This window comes from Octodon degus, unplaced genomic scaffold (assembly GCF_000260255.1).
Source record: "Octodon degus isolate 3935 unplaced genomic scaffold, OctDeg1.0 scaffold00136, whole genome shotgun sequence".
Classification (NCBI taxonomy): domain Eukaryota; kingdom Metazoa; phylum Chordata; class Mammalia; order Rodentia; family Octodontidae; genus Octodon; species Octodon degus.
The window spans coordinates 862217-877341 of NW_004524712.1; the positions used below are offsets into that span (position 1 = coordinate 862217).

The 15125-nt window shown below is 51.2% G+C and overlaps 2 protein-coding genes across 11 annotated transcripts; one reads left to right on the forward strand and one right to left on the reverse strand.

Annotated features, from left to right (window-relative positions):
• The first annotated feature begins 254 nt into the window (after window positions 1–254).
• Window positions 255–9241, forward strand: Nrgn (neurogranin). 2 transcript variants are annotated; one of them, XM_004641378.2, is made up of 4 exons: window positions 255–402; window positions 7388–7614; window positions 8025–8042; window positions 8451–9241. In XM_004641378.2, exons 1-2 carry the CDS (start codon window positions 388–390, stop codon window positions 7607–7609), a joined length of 237 nt encoding a protein of 78 aa, XP_004641435.1. In that variant the 5' UTR covers window positions 255–387; the 3' UTR covers window positions 7610–7614; window positions 8025–8042; window positions 8451–9241. The 2 variants fall into 2 exon arrangements, with proteins under 2 accessions (XP_004641435.1, XP_023557226.1); XM_023701458.1 differs by lacking the exon at window positions 8451–9241 and adding an exon at window positions 8148–8215.
• Vsig2 (V-set and immunoglobulin domain containing 2) lies at window positions 7618–15053 on the reverse strand. Of its 9 annotated transcripts, none has more exons than XM_023701455.1 (8): window positions 14119–15053; window positions 13454–13617; window positions 12838–13045; window positions 11860–12018; window positions 10672–10791; window positions 10411–10467; window positions 8295–8380; window positions 7618–7678 (listed from the first exon to the last, which is right to left on the reverse strand). In XM_023701455.1, the coding sequence occupies exons 1-7, from the start codon at window positions 14177–14179 to the stop codon at window positions 8316–8318; spliced, it is 834 nt and encodes a 277-aa protein (XP_023557223.1). In that variant the 5' UTR covers window positions 14180–15053; the 3' UTR covers window positions 7618–7678; window positions 8295–8315. The 9 variants fall into 9 exon arrangements, with proteins under 9 accessions (XP_023557223.1, XP_023557219.1, XP_023557224.1 ...); XM_023701451.1 differs by having other exon boundaries at window positions 7624–7678; window positions 10411–10555; window positions 14119–14342; XM_023701456.1 differs by lacking the exon at window positions 7618–7678 and adding an exon at window positions 8075–8086.
• Window positions 15054–15125: the final 72 nt, after the last annotated feature.

Below are 15125 nucleotides of genomic sequence, written 5' to 3' on the forward strand. Positions count from 1 at the left end.
CTCCGGCGGGCATCTGCCCGGCTGCCTGCAGCTCCGCGAGCGACGCACTGGCGTGGGAGGACCGGGTGCGTAGGAGGAGGGGATGGAAGCGCGTGGGCGGAGGGCTCCGGCGAGAGCGCGAGCCGGGCGGAGGCGCCGGGAGGGAGGGTCCGCCTCCCGGCTCGCCCCGCCCCTGCCAGAGGCGCCGTCTGATTGGCTTCCCGGCCGCAGGGCTCAGGTTACATTCGCTTGCCGAGCCGAGCGCGGGAGACAGGACCAAGGGGAGAGCCGCTGGTTCTGCGCGGGTCGGCGGGCGCCCCACAGCCCCGGAGCCGCCACCCAGCATCACACAGACCCCACCCCCGCCTGCGCCAGGCTCCACCCCAGCCCAGGACCCTCATCACTAGCATGGACTGCTGCACCGTAAGTTAGAAGGCCTGGGGGACCGGCACTTGGCTTGGTCTGGAACACGGGGCGCCCGCGAAGCCCCGAAGTGAGTGAGGGCTGGAAGCGGGTGCGGAAGACTAGGGGCCGTAAGGGGTCCAACAGAGATGTGGGTGATGGTGGTGGAAGGCACCTGCCTGACTTGAAAGCCTTAAGAAAAATGCTGCCCGATCGGCGGGGGCGTCCGAGCGCCTCTAGCTGGGCTGTCTAGGGTGGACCTGGAGCTGGGCAGGGATTGGCAGCCCGAATGCTGCAGGTTAGAGAGCAGGAACTTGCCCCAATGAGACCCTGGAAACCGTCGCCTCGCGGAGCTGCTGCTAATCCTCTTCCCGGGCATTTGGCCCCCACCCCATTTCCTATCCCACCGCCACCACAGTCATTGGACGGAGAGGCTGATCTTCACGACCCTCTGAGGATCGGCTAAGCTCTGTACCCCGCAGGCAGGAGTGAGCGATTCATTTTGGTCTTAGTAGCGCTGATGGGCAGCACAGAGCCTACTGGTGTAGTTTGGGGGAGGGGTTGGCCCGGCCCCCAACGCCTGCTGGCTCTAGAGGGAGCTGCGTAAAGTGACCGCGAGAGAGCCCTGCTGGTCAGGGAAGGAAGTGTCTGCAGCTTGTCGTCGCCCACACAGAGTCTGGAAGCTGCTAGTGCTTGGCCGAAATATATAGGTTAGTGGTGAGGGGGCTCAGTAAGAAAGTGCCCGGCACGCGCCTGGCCTCCGACTCGCAGAGATCTTGCCTATATAAATTTATTTTTAGCCCCCACGTAGAGAAAAAGCCTGTCCTTGTGTTTTCTCAGTCGTTCAGTCAACCCAGCTAAAGATACCAGAGCTTATGGGCTTTGCCACCTCCATCCACCCTATGGTGTGTAAAAGACAGAAAGGAAAGAGTGTGGTTTGGAAGGAAAGGATGGTCAAGTCCTATAAGAGGTGAGCTTTCTTGATGTCTAGGTACCAAGACGCAGGGAGAACTCAGGAGCAAGTTGTCATGATTTTAATTGTTACTGGTGTCAATAATAGCTGCCAATTTGTGAATGCTCACCACAAGACAAGCACTTTATAATTAATCATCACAACAGCTCTGTGAAGTAGGTATTTTGCAGATGCGCAAACTGAGGCTTGGAGAAATCAAATGGTTCTTCTCCTGAGGCACTCCTCCTAGTGTGGAGGCAGAATTGAAGCATAGCCCTGTGTGATCCAAACAGCTGTACTTTATTTATTTATTTATTTATTTATTTATTTATTTGCAGAACTGGGGATTGAACTCAGACCCTTGCGTTTGGCAGGGAAGCACTTATTCCCCTGAGCCATCCCCCCGGCCCCTGCACTTTATTTTTTTTAACAGCTGTACTTTAACCTCTTCTCTAAATGTATTTTTTTCTCATTATAAAGTGTCATAATAATGAATATAAAGATCAGAGAAAACATTTTTAAAAAATCAATCATATATCATCCCAATCCCTGGAAGATATTCTGATAGCATATCTCTTTTCAGTCTTTTTCTTGGTGCTCTTTTTTTACTTTAAATTTATTTATTTATTTTTGTCTTTTGGGGACAGGATCTCATTACTATGCAGTTCAAGGGTCCGGAGAGATGGTTCAGTGGAATAAGCGCTTCCCTGGCAAGCGCAAGGCCCTGAGTTCAATCCCCGGTTCCGCCAAAAAAAAAAAAAAAGAACAATGCTTTCATTACTATGCAGTTCAGGCTGCCTTGAGCTCAGTTTGTAGCCCAAGCTGGTTTCAAACTCCCAATGATCCTCCTGCCTCAGCCTCCCAAGTGCTGGGATTACAGGCATGCGCCACCATGCCCAGCCTTTGTTTCCTTTTTCCTTCCTGGAGTCTTTTCTCCAGGAAGCAATTTTCTAAATCTAGTTTTATTTATTTATGCTGGGGACTAGCTACATGCTCTCCCAGTGAGCCATGTCTCCAGCCCAGAAAACTGTTTCTGGTGATAAAAGGAGAAATGAGGGTTTCCAGACTCCACTAAGGCAGAGGTCCCCCACCCCAACCCCCAGCAGTGTTTTTTTTAAGTAAAGAAAATGGATGGTAGATTCTGAGTTATGGGTTAAGGGTTAGTGTGGTAATATTGAGCAGAAAAGATTAAGCTGGAGAGGATGATGGGGAAGGGGAAGCTGGAGGCACAGTCACAGAAAAATCCAGGAAGCCAAAGAAGGAATGTGACTGGTCTCCTCTGGAGTCTGCAGAAGGGCCAAAGGTAGGATGGGAGAGCCCTGTCAGGCAGCCCTGGTCTTCCCTAGATGGTGTCTGAGAGTGGCCAGAAAGACATTGCTACAGGTCAGGTAGATGGATAACTAGGTAACAGATGACAGCTAACAGCTGAGGGACTTGTAGAGATGGTTGGATCCACTGTCCCTTAGAAAGGAGAAGCTATCCATCCAAAAAGTATGGAGGAACCAATTACACAGCTATCCAAGTGGCCCAGGGCCATGAGCATCTCCTGCAGTGCACCAGGTACACAAGAGCTTTCCTTTTTCATAATCTATAGCTACAGGCCCAAAGGGCTGAGCGAGAGAGTGCACCATTCTCAGACTGTGCAGGGGACAGAAAGGGGAGATGGGATGAGGAGGGCGAGACTGGTCTAGACTGTGAAGGGCTGGGACTCAGCACTGGTAAGGTGTGTGCTGCTTCCCGTTTCATTCTGGGGCTTTCCAGGGTAACCAGCTGGTGTTTGGGAATAATCTAGTCTAGCCTTGTTCTTTTTTTTCCTCTTGGTGAGGAAGCATGGACAGAAATGATGAAAAAAAAACAAATCTGCTTTTTTCTTGGGGGGGGGGTACCGGAATTGAACTCAGGACCCTGCCCTTGCCAGGCAAGCACTTACTTACTGAGCTATCTCCCTGGCCCCAGATCTGCTTTTTTAAGGCTGTTTGGCTGCTGCTGCTCATGCTGCTGCTGCTGGTGTTTTTTGCTTGTTTTTTTGCAGGGCTGGAAAACAAACCCAGGGCTTATGCATGTCAGGCAAGCACTCTACCACTGAGCTACAACCCCAGGCTGAGAGTAGTTTTTAACAGCTGTCAATTCAAATGTTCTAGTTGCTGTTCTACAAAGCCAGGATATAGCTCTGCGACATTCACTTAATGTGAAAAGGCCAAGAAACGTTTTTTAATGTCATCTTCTTTTGCTTGGTCTAGTTGACTTGGGTGTTAGCTGAATGCATAGAAGTAATTGCCTGCCCTGAGGTAGTCTGTCAGACCTTAAGGAAGTTATAAAACATCTCTGAGGCTGTTTCCTGCTGTGTAAGACTGAACTTAAATGAGGGAAAGTGTCCAAAGTACTTAATAAAGAGCCTAACACATAATGGGCAGTGAGTAGCCTTAATTCTTACAGCTATTAGGATTAGTGAGCTAAAGGAGACTTTATTCATCTAGGGCCTAGAGCCATGGCTCCTGCTTTCCAGACTGGTGTGCTTTCCACATCACCCTGTTCATCCCTGATGTCCCCCAGCTCATGCAGAGCTCTCAGGACAACCATCAGTCTTGGCTTTGGAAGACATTAGCCAGGCACCATGACTGAAGAGCCCCTTCCGGGATTCCTTCTGTCCTCCCTCAGTTTTGCCTGTGGTCAGGCTGCCTAGTGGCTTAGTCCTCAGAATTAAGCTAAAGGGACAAGGAGCTGATTGTGGGGAGGAAGAGGGCATCAGGAATGTTTCTGCATGTTGTTCCAGGTTTCCATTCTGGATAAAGCTGGGGTGGGCAATGAGAGCAGGTTGGACCTTAGCATAGTTAGATAAGACACCCCTTCCTGGCCGGGGAGGTGGCTCAGTGGAATAAGCACTTCCCTGGCAAGCGCAAGGGCCTGAGTTCAATCCCTGGTTCCACCAAAAAAAAGAAAAAAAAAGACATCCTTTGAAAAGAAAAAAAATAAAAATAAAAATAAATAAATAAAACCCAGAGGTTATAAATAAAATATTAAAAAAAAAAGACATCCTTTCCTCTCCTCAGCATTCCTCCACACCTCCACTCTATGAGCCCAAGGAGGGGTGAGGTGGAAATATTGTTTTTTATGGTTGTTGCCATCTTTCTAAAAGCTTCACTACTCCTAGAGACTATCCCAAAAAATCCTTGGGCTCTGAGAATCAAAGAACACAAGGGCATTGGTTGGGGTTTTAGGTGAAAAATAAGATATCAGGGAGACCTCTAGACCTGGGAAGAGAAAAAAGAGTGTTTGGGTTCATTCTAGCCCATAGCAGCTTCTTGGTAAGTCTTTGTGACTATGTTTAAATTATGGGACTAGGATGGAGTAGGGCCGGGGAAATAGCTCAGTGGCACAAGCACCTGCCTAGCTAGTATTAAGGCCCTGAGTTCCATCCCCAGTACAAAAAAAAAAATGATTGTGGGCATCTTGAGAATACACTAAAAAGCCAGCAGCCCGGGATAGGAAGAGGACAACCTGAGGAAGCATGAGGAAGGAGTATTTGTAAACCTGGGCTTCAGCATCTGCATTTACACTGTGTTCTTGGGCTCAATCTAGATGGGAAAAGGATCACTAGAGGCTCACTCAGACCCTGTCCAGTTCTGACACTGGTCACTGATGGCCAGGAGAGGGCAAGAATAGAACTGAATTGCCATAGTCATCTTATCTTGAGAAGAAAAAGACAGTGAAAGCAATGGACATCCTCAGGCAAGAAGTGAGGGCAACCAAGTTTGGGGGCCCAAACCCGTAATCCTAACTACTTGGGGGGCTGAAGTAGGATTGAAATGTAGGAGTCAGCCTGTGCAATCTAGTGAGACCCTGTTTCCAAATAAAAACAAAAAGAATCCAGGCATGGTGGCACACATCTGTAATCCCAGCAACTGGAAGGCTGAGTTCAAGGCCAACTTAGAGTCCCTGTCTCAAAAAGCAAAAAAAGCAGACAAGCAAACAAACATATAGCTCAAGGGGAAGGTCTTAGGTTCCTCCTCAGTACCATGGAAGGGAGGGAGGAAAAAGGAAGGAGAGAAGGAAAAGAAGAAAGTAAATTCCTGGAGGCCAAAGGCCCACAACCAAAGGAACAATGCCCATCTAACTTCATAGTGATCGCCTCATCCCAGTTCATGCTGATAGTATAAGTAACAGCAAGGTACAAGAGATCAGGGACGACCGAGACTCTCTGCTCTAGAGCCTGGCCTCTGAAATCAGTGTCAGTTCCTAACTCGTTCATCCTGCTCTCAGCCCAGGCAGGTTGTCAGGCATATGCACATATATATGGATGGGTCTGATTACAGTCACAAATTCCTTAGTGATTAGGACATATTCTGAGAAATGTGTCCTTAGGGTGGGTGTGGTGATTCATGTCTGCAATCCCAGCACTCTGGAGGCTGAGGCAGGAGAACAGCTGCAAGACCCAGCCTGGGCTACACAGTGTGTTCAAGATGAGCCTGGATTACACAGCAAAACGCTTCTCTCCAAGCCGACGTGGTACATGCCTGTAATCCCAGCACTTTGGAGGTTGAGACAGGAGGAACACCCTGAGTTCAAGGCCAGCCTGCACTACATAGCGAGACTCTGTCTCAGAAAAAGAAAAACAAGACTATCTCCAAAAACCGAAGCATCACCGTTAGGCAGTTATCATCATTGAGAACGTGACAGCATAGTTACACAAACTATGACAATTCTAGGCGATCTAATCTTATGGGACCATCGTCATTACATATCCTGTTATTGACCAAAACATCACTATGTGGTATGTGATTATATTATTGAGTCGACTTATGTGAACTCTGTGGACACTTTGGGACTGCAGAAACAACTATTTTGATCAGTTTAACATTATTATATAACACAATCAGATAACCACCATGTATTAAGCACCTAGACTGTGCCAAAGTCTTTGGGCATTATCTTGCTTACTCTTCCTCACAGAAGTGGCTATTATTATCCTGATTTTTCAGATGAAGGAGTTATGATGAGAAAAGATTAAGTAACTTGTCCAAGACATACCCAGCCCCTTTCTGGGCTGCAATTGCTTATTCTACTGGGTAGGAGTTTAAAATCCACTCTAAGCCTGATATACAAAGGTTTAAATCTTTAGTCTCCTGATAACTGGGGTACAACCCCCTCAGGTTCTTTTAAGCCGTCCAGTCACGGTTTTATCATGGTAAGCTAAGGTAATATTAAAGAGGGTTTCTTATCACTTTGTTGTTGAGCATTAAATAAAATAATGTCTGTGAAACACTGCCACTGCACCTAGAACACACTGCTGGAATGGTATTGTCCTGATCCCTTGCTTCTCATGAGCTCAACAAGAAAAGGGCTTCTTGCTCCTGCTGATCATACCCTTGTCTTTTTCTTTCTTTTGTTTTGTTTCTTGAATGACGCATTTTCTCTTTCAATTTCTTCCAGACTATCTCCTTCCTTCATTTTTTGGTTCAACCTGGGGAACAGTAGAAAATAGTCAGTGGGAGAACAGCCTCTGGACCTCTGTGCCCAGTGGGGTTCACTGACTCCCAGAGCGGTGGCCCCCAACTTCCTAATCACAGTGATGAGTTCCGCTGCAGATCTACCCGGGGAGAGGTGGTCCTACGGGGTCTCCTTCCTCTTTCTCGCCAGAGAAGCCTGGAGTGGGCAGGGGCCTTTCTGAGCTAGAGGCACCCTCTGCAAGCAGGGGGATGGGTGGCCACAGGCACAGTGTTTGCCGCTGCTTTCTTGCCTTCCCCAATCCCACCCTCTGCTCAACGCTGCAGCTTGCCTACTGGTACAGGCTACTAACAGGACTGTTGAGTTTCTCTTATCCCATCCCACCAGGTATTTGTAGTTCTTGGGTTGGGTACACAATTAGATCCACCAGGCCCTGATCCTCCCTCTGTACCTGCTGCTGCCCAGGAGAAAACACACACACCTGGTACTGCTCGCTCACCCCCGACCCGTGTTTTCCCATCTCAGTGCCCCCAAGGGCTCTAGTTCTTATCTAACCCTGCGGAGTCTCCGCCCAGTCACCCCACCGGAACTTCCCTGCCCCGTCCCCAGGAGAGCGCCTGCTCCAAGCCGGACGACGACATTCTAGACATCCCGCTGGACGATCCTGGTGCCAATGCGGCCGCTGCCAAAATCCAAGCGAGTTTCCGGGGCCACATGGCGCGGAAGAAGATAAAGAGTGGAGAGCGCGGCCGGAAGGGCCCGGGCCCCGGGGGCCCAGGAGGAGCTGGGGGCGCCCGGGGAGGCGCGGGCGGCGACCCCAGCGGAGACTAAGGCAGGTGAGGCCGGCTGGCGGGCTGGATGGGTGGGTTCTAGTTTCCCAGCTTTCCTCCGAAGAGAAGCCTAAACACGAGCAGAGAGTGACGACGAGGAAGGAGTTAAGGATGGGGAACTAGGTCTGAGACTGGTGGGTGGAAAGAGATTAAGGTTAGCCTGGCGTGGTGGCACACGCCTGTAATCCCAGCACTCGGGAGGCTGAGGCAGGAAGATCGTTGCGATTTCGAGATCAGCCTGGGCTACAATGTGAGCTCAAGGCCAGCCAGAACTGCATAGCGACCCTGTCTCAAAAAGACCAAAAAAAAAAAAAAAAGAAGAAGAAGAAGAAGAAGAGCAGTTAAGGCTGAGGCGGATCCCAAGGGCTCACCTGTTTTTTCTTCTCTACCTTCCCTTATTCCATCCCGGACCGAAGAACTGAGCATTTTCGAAGGTAAGGAAAACGATCCAATCCGAAGCGGCGGGGGTGGGGCGATGCTAGGAGGACGAGGACCACCAATTCCCCAGCCCTTCCCTCTCTCCACCCGCCCCCTCCCAGCCGGGCACAAGCACCAGCGGGTTTTCAGATGCATGCGGATGCCCGAGGCTGCGACAAGGACACCTGGGCCACCCAGACGTGCAGCCGCCCTCATTTGGCTACACGAAGCCGCCCAAGGGCCATGCACATCGCAGCTCTCTCACGTACCTGACACGGGCTCGCTTCAGCTCAGTGACTGGGGCGGGGCCCGGGTTCTGGGGGACTGGAGGTCCGTGCCCCTGCTGGGCCCCGTACTGTTCTGAAAGGGAGGTGGTTGCGGGGAGATAAGGACCGGACAGGCTCTCAGACTTTCTGTCTCTTCAGTTCCCAAGGAGAGATGGATGCCGCGTCCCCTTCGCAGTGACGAGAATTTCCAACCGTGTTGTGACCCCCTCTTTGCCACCAACCTGCCAGCTTCAGGAGCCCCCTGCGTCCCAGAGACTCCCTTTCCCAGGCAGGCTTCGTCGCAAGGTTGCCCAGTCCGTGCCCTTTTAGTTAACACTCCAGTCTAACGTGGTCCCCATTCGCGTTTCCCACCCCCCAAAAAACCCCGCGCTCCCAAATTCCCCTTCTTTTGCTTCTCGCCCACTTCTCCCTGCACCCAGCATGCAGCTCTGCCTCCGCAGCCTCGGTGCGCTCCCCTGCGCACACGGCGGGGGGCGCCCTGAGCGTCGCTCGAGTCACTCACTTGAAAAAGAAAAAAAAAGTCCTTTCGTTCTGCGCGCATCGAAAGGGGGCGCCCTGCGTTTCTGTGCAGTTCCCGCCCTATCCTGGCCCCAGAACTTTGGATCTGGAGCAAGCAAAGAGGGTTTTCATGGTGTCGGATGCCCCTTGCTCTGATCAGAAGGGAAATCCCTATTCTACACCTGCCTGTCATGTACCCTTCCGGGCCCTCAGCAGCACCCCAGTAGCCTCAAGCTCTCCAGCTGTTTCTGCAAACGCCGAGCGCCTGGAGGCTCAGTAGGAGGAGTCTTCCGCGGCCCCGCCCCTGCCCCTGCCCCCGCCGACCCCGCCCCACTGGGCTCCTGGGGCTGTGGCCGGAAGGTTTTTAATCTATGCGTGTGCATGTGACTGTGCTGGGTTGGAATGTGAACAATAAAGAGGAATGTCCAAGTGTTCTGCAGGTGCGGGGGGGGAGGGGGGGACGGACGGGGGAGGAGGGATGGAGGGGTCTTTGGTCCAGTCACCGTTTGGAGCTTAAACAAACCACTTAAACTACAAATCAAAGAGCAGAGAGAGATTAGGTGGAGTGACACCTAGGTTGAGCCCTATCCCTTTGACGTAAACTGGGACTTCATACACATTCCTTTCCTAAACAGAGGATTTCTAGATTGCCAGGAGGGATTGACTATATTGGCCAAAGAAGACGGAACAAGATGGTACCCTCAAAGACTTTAATCTTTATTATCTTCAGAGAAGGGACGATGTCAGATAATCATAGGGAGTCTGGACTTGGTAGTCGTCTCGGTGCTAGCAGACTTGGTGGTGGTCGCAGAGCTGGCAGACAGGGACCTCTCCAAGAGGCCTTTCCGAGAATCAGCCTTTGGAGAAGCCTGTTCAGAAATCCCAGGAGCCACCGCATCCTCCCTGATGGAGACACACATTTTTACTGCAGAAAGACCCATCCGTCAGAGGATGGCTATGGTCCTACCTGGAGTCTTAAATTTTTATGCTGCACAAGAATCATCTGTGGGACTTCGGTTAAAATAAAGTTTCCAGGCCCCGTGTCCCCGAGGCACAAGCACACGGATTCTGCTTTATTTGGTATTTTCGTTTTGAAACGGCTTGGTTGCCTATTCAGGACCCCAGGTCTTGCAGCTAAAGTAGGTGTCACAGGCATCTTTGGTCTCGTGTCCTGATGGCTCACACAGAACTACACTCGAGTGATCAAGACAAATACAATTCCTCCAACTTCTTCCAAACAGGTAACATACATATCAAAGTGCCTTAAAAATTAGGAAAGTAGCCAGGAATGGTGACACACGCCTGTAAGAGCCCTTGGAGGCAGAGGCAAAAGGATAGGTGTGAGGTTGAAGCCAGCCTTGTCTCAAAAAAAAAAAAAAAAACTGAGAAAGTAAATAAGTATGAGGAGGGTCAGTGTAGTCCAGCAAGTGGAGCCCCCCCCGTCCCCCGTCCCAGACCTCCACCCTGTGCACTAAGGTCATGCTGCCCCTGCCATCACTGGAAGCTAAGCAGCACTCCTTACCCTTCCCAGGTGAAGGCTGGCAGCATTTACTTTGAACCCGAATCTGTCTCCCTCTACCACCTCCAGCCCTTGGCTCACCGCAGGTCACTACCCCCATACATCTCCTTGGGGGTCTTCTTCCTCTCTTTCTGGAACCTGACGAGGCAGAACACAGCGACTGACAGCAGCAACACGCCGAGAAGCACCCCAATCAGTGTCCCAGCCACTCGGCCCTCAGAAGGACCTAGGGATGCGTGGGACTTTCAGAGTTGCAGAACTTGTTTGCCCCCGCCCCCGACAGCGTCACACAGCCACCTCAGGCCAAGCCTTCCAGACCTGCCTCTTCCCCATGTCCCCTACCGATTACAGAGAGGGTCAGCTCACAGGATGCAGTGCCCATTTGGTTGGTGGCCACACATCGGTAGGTGCCCGAGGAGGTCAGGGAGAGATTGGTGAGAATGAGCTGGCCAGACACTTCATCTAGAGGATGGAGAGGGAGCGTGTCATGGCCTACCGAGCTCGCAGTGAGCGCCTAGCAAGGTTGAGGGGAGGACAACTCACTCCATCCGCGTAGCAGTGCTTCCAAAGGAGGCATCACCTCATTCGATAGGTGAGAAAACTGACTTAGAGGGAACAGTTTGTCTGAAATGATCCAGAAAGTAATTCCAAAACCACTGCCACATCTGTGTCCTTCCTGTCCCACATGCTACTTGTTCAGGAGCTGGGGAACCCCACACGTTAATTATGGTGGTATACTTACTAGCTGGGGTAAGATTCCTTGTTGGGAGTAAAAAAAACCTTGATTGTTAAAAAAAAAAAAAACAACTCTGGAGTGACTGAGCTGACTCCAGTGTTTCTACAAACTGACTTTTGCTTGAGGGAGCAAAGCACATAACAGGACGTAATCCAGGCAAGGGGGTCTGGATTGATACAAGGATTTTCTGGGGTTACAGGGGGCAAAAATAAGAAGTGAAGGCTCCTAGGAATATGACTCTTCCAAAGAAACTGGAAAGATGACTCAAGTCAGTGTGCTATCCTGCCTCAGTTTCTTCTTCAGGAAGTCTGGAAATGATTCATAACCCTTAAGAAATTAAAAGGAATCCTCCAAAAGTAAACAAGTAGGAATCATAAGACTGTCTCCCACTCTCTGCACTCTTTCAGGATATCAAGATATTACCTCAAAAATGTTCTCAGGGACTGGGCGTGGTGGTGTATGTCTGTAATCTCAGCACTTAAGAGGCTGAGGCAGGAGGATTGTTGCAAGTTTGAGGCCAGCCTGGACTACTGTACATAGTGAGTTCAAGACCAGTCTGAACTACCTAGTGGGATGCTGTCACAAAAAAACAAACAGAAAAAGAGATGCCCCCAGGAGCCCAGCCATGGACTATTCAGGAAGGTAGAAGGAACAATACGAAGAAAGAGAGGAAAGTAGAGGGCTTTGTCCCATACCACTGGTCACAGAACTCGCAATGTGGATGTGTAAGGGTTGCAGACCAGATTTGCTCAGGTCACCAGACATCTCTTGCTGATGCCTTGGGTCCTTCTTACCTTGAACCACGCTGCCAGGAGAAGGCGTAGGGAAGGATCCAAGGCGAGCCCAGGTGTACACTGGCTTGGGAGCTCCCTGGGCAGAGCTGCATCTCAGTGCTGCGGAGCCTCCCACAAAGGCTGACCCACTCTGACTGCATGAGGGGCGGCTGGGGGGCACTGCAAAAACCACAGCACGTCACAGAAACCTTCTAACCTCACACCCACTGAGCGCTTGCCTCTCCTGCTTGAACACCTCTGCTAAACAGTGGTCCCCTCCTCTCTACCCCCACATCCCTAGGAAGTTGGTTCTACTGCTGGTGATTCTCATTGTTAGAAAACTCTTCCTCACATTGAGGCAAAGTTGGGCTAAGATGATATCCACCCGTTAACTCCAGCTGCAGTTAAAAATTAAAACCTGCCTGGCAAGCACAAGGGCCTGAGTTCAATCCCCATTTCCAAAAAAAAAAATTAAAATCTCCCCTCCAAATGACAAAGCCCTTCAGACATTTGCACATAGTAGTCACACATCACATGCCAGGTCTTGTTGTTGTTGTTGTTTTTCATCTAAATGTCTTTGGCCTTGGGAGCAGGCTCTGATTTACAGTGAGATGGATGCTCCGAACAGAATGCATTGCTTAATGAAGGGGGGCTTAATTCCTTTAATGGCCACTTCCCTTCTCTGCCACTGAGGCTGGGAGGGACAGAAACCAAATTAACCACACAAGGGTGTTTCCTGCCTGGTACAGCTGGCTGGCGTGTGACTCCATTGCCACGTATGAGAAGGGCTTCCTCTCTCAGGCCCCAAGAGAGGAGACATTCTATAGAGCTGCAGTGCGACCATCTAAATTAGAAGGCTTGGGAAGTGGGTATTTTTTTTCTTGAGGTCCCCAGTACAGTTGTGTGCTTGGGTAGAAAGCAAGACATGGGGAGCCCTAGCACTGCTGATGCACACCCTCAACCTATGTGGCTGGCTAGTGGGTCACCAGCCTGTCTTACCCAGCACCGTAAGGTTGATCAGTCCCAGACCATTGGTGTAGAAATCTGGCGGGTTGTTAACATGACAGAGATAGGTTCCAGTATCCGAGGGGCGGACATCCGACAGTTTCAGGGTGGCCACCCCTCCTGTGGGTGGATTTTGGAGCAGGCTGGCCCGCTCTGCCTTAGAACCCGTGGGATACAGGTGGCCATTGGTGAAGTACAGGATCTGAGAAAAGGCAGAAGACACGCCCATGCCCTTTCTTTTTTTGTCAGACACCAATTCTACAGTGCTTCCTCTTGGAAGTGTAAATGAGCTCACTCACTTAGCCAGCGAGGGAGGTTGAGATCCTCTACCGCGAGCTGTGAAGGCATAACAGTGCCACAGCAAATGTAGCACCTCAGTGTCCCTGGGCTTAGTAACTGAAACTGAGGCTTCACAACACAAGGGAATTGGCCATAGGAATTATGGGAAAGGAAAGGATAATACAGGCCCACGAACGGCAGCCCAGACAAGAGCTAGGACAAGCCTACTTGTTTTATCCCATCCCCAGATGCCACCCCAGAGGCATCCCACTCTTCCTGGTCACCCCTCTATTCCTGGCCACCCTCCTTGGCACGGTTGTGCTCAGCTCACGGGCTTCGATGCAGAGATGGGCTTCCCGGGCTGCACAAAGCTCCACTCCAGGGCAAAGTTGCTTCCCACAGATGTGCTATAGCTGCAGATCAGCTCTGCGGTGTTGCCCACTGGCATGCTCAGGGGCTCAGTGGGTACCTTCACTTCCACGGCCAGCCCTGGGGCTGAGGATAAAGTGGGTGGTCTGGACCCCAATCCTGGTAGACTGGGGATTCTGACCCTCACAGTAGCACTGAAGCCAGAGGCTGAAAGCTCTCTCCCCACTGTGCTGCCTCTCTCCCTCAGTGTGATCTCTCCTTCATCAAACCTGAGGTTTCCGGAGGGAGGGAGGGCCCCACAGCCCAGCCGAGATTTTATGGGTAAAAGGGCCAAGACTGGGCCAGGTATGAGGAGGAGTTGGCAGGAAAAGGAAGCAGTGCTCCTGTTTGGACAGAGAGGCCAAACATGCCCAGCCCGATTGTCTGCCTCTCTCCTCTTCTGCCCTCAAGGCCTCCAATGCCCCTTCCTCACCCTCACCACTTTCCAGCCTCTCACAGCCACCTCCGGGGTCCTCACTACTCATGGCAGCTTCCACCCGCTGGTGGGGACCGAGAAGATCCTGAGGACTCAGGGAAGGAAGCCCTCCTCCCCCCAGCTCTGGAGTAAGCCGCCCAGCCCCTCCTTACCAGTCAGGCACAGGAGCCCCAGCAGGGTCCCACAGAGGAAAGACCTGGGGAGCCAGGCCATGGCCACCTGGCTCTGTGTGTTGGTCTGAGTGGGTATCTGAGTCTAAGGAAGGGAAGGGAGTGCCCAAAGGGCAGCCTCGCGTGCTGGGCAGGAGCTAGCCTGGCTATCTCAGAGCAAACAAGGGGAGAGGCTAGCACTCTCAGGTAAGCAAATGCTCCTCCCTCCTCCAGGTCCAATTCTAGATGACTCTAGCCTGGCTGCCTTCTTACTTCCTCCTTCCAATGCCTGAAACAGGTCAAGCTCTGGGGAAAGAGGCAGGTCTCAGGGTGGGCATGCTGATGGCAAAGGCCCAGAGCTGCACCTCCACAAGGCAAGTGTCTTGGAGGAACAGGATATTGTGTTACCAACGGCTAGAAATGACTCCACCATCTTGTCTCACAGTGAAGATACCTTTTGGCACCTTCAGAGACCCTCGTTCTTTCCAAGCCTCCCTTTCACTATATGCTGGGATCAAAGTGTCCATAGAGATGACACCAATTCCTCATCTCAGATGTATCGCACTTGATAGAGAATCTGAAACCTACAGACCTTCCAGCTTTAGCAGGAAAGGACATGGGGGTACTTGGTCATAAACCTACAGCACTTCCTCTGCCCAACTCTCCCTGGGTACCAAGAGACATTGCGGTGTAGTGCAAAGAAACTGCATTAGTTAAGTCTGCTCTCATCTGCCCTGGAGAGGAAGAGATGGGGTCCATTGATACCCAGCAAAAAGCACCCACCTCCAGAAGCAAGGGAGCAGTTTCCTACCCTTGCCCTTCAGCCTGTTCACCCTAAGCTCCTAGCCTCAGGCTCTTGGTGCCTCCCCTTCCCACAGGATAACAAATGACATTTACAAGGACCCTAGAAGAGCTATCTTGAGCCAGCAAGGTCTAAGCATGGAGGAAAAGCTTCCCTGGGTACACAATGGGAGTAGGGTTCACTGGACATCTTCCTGAAGCTCAGCTTC

What these genes read in the sequence shown, in the direction of transcription:
- Vsig2 (XM_023701449.1), bottom strand. Translation starts at nt 14,179, where the DNA reads ATGGCCTGGCTCCCCAGGTCTTTCCTCTGTGGGACCCTGCTGGGGCTC. An exon ending in TCCTGGCAGCGTGGTTCAAG is followed by an intron (nt 10,792 to 11,859) that starts GTAAGAAGGACC and finishes TCCATCCTCTAG; the next exon opens with ATGAAGTGTCTGGCCAGCTC. An exon ending in GCTGACCCTCTCTGTAATCG is followed by an intron (nt 10,556 to 10,671) that starts GTAGGGGACATG and finishes ACGCATCCCTAG; the next exon opens with GTCCTTCTGAGGGCCGAGTG.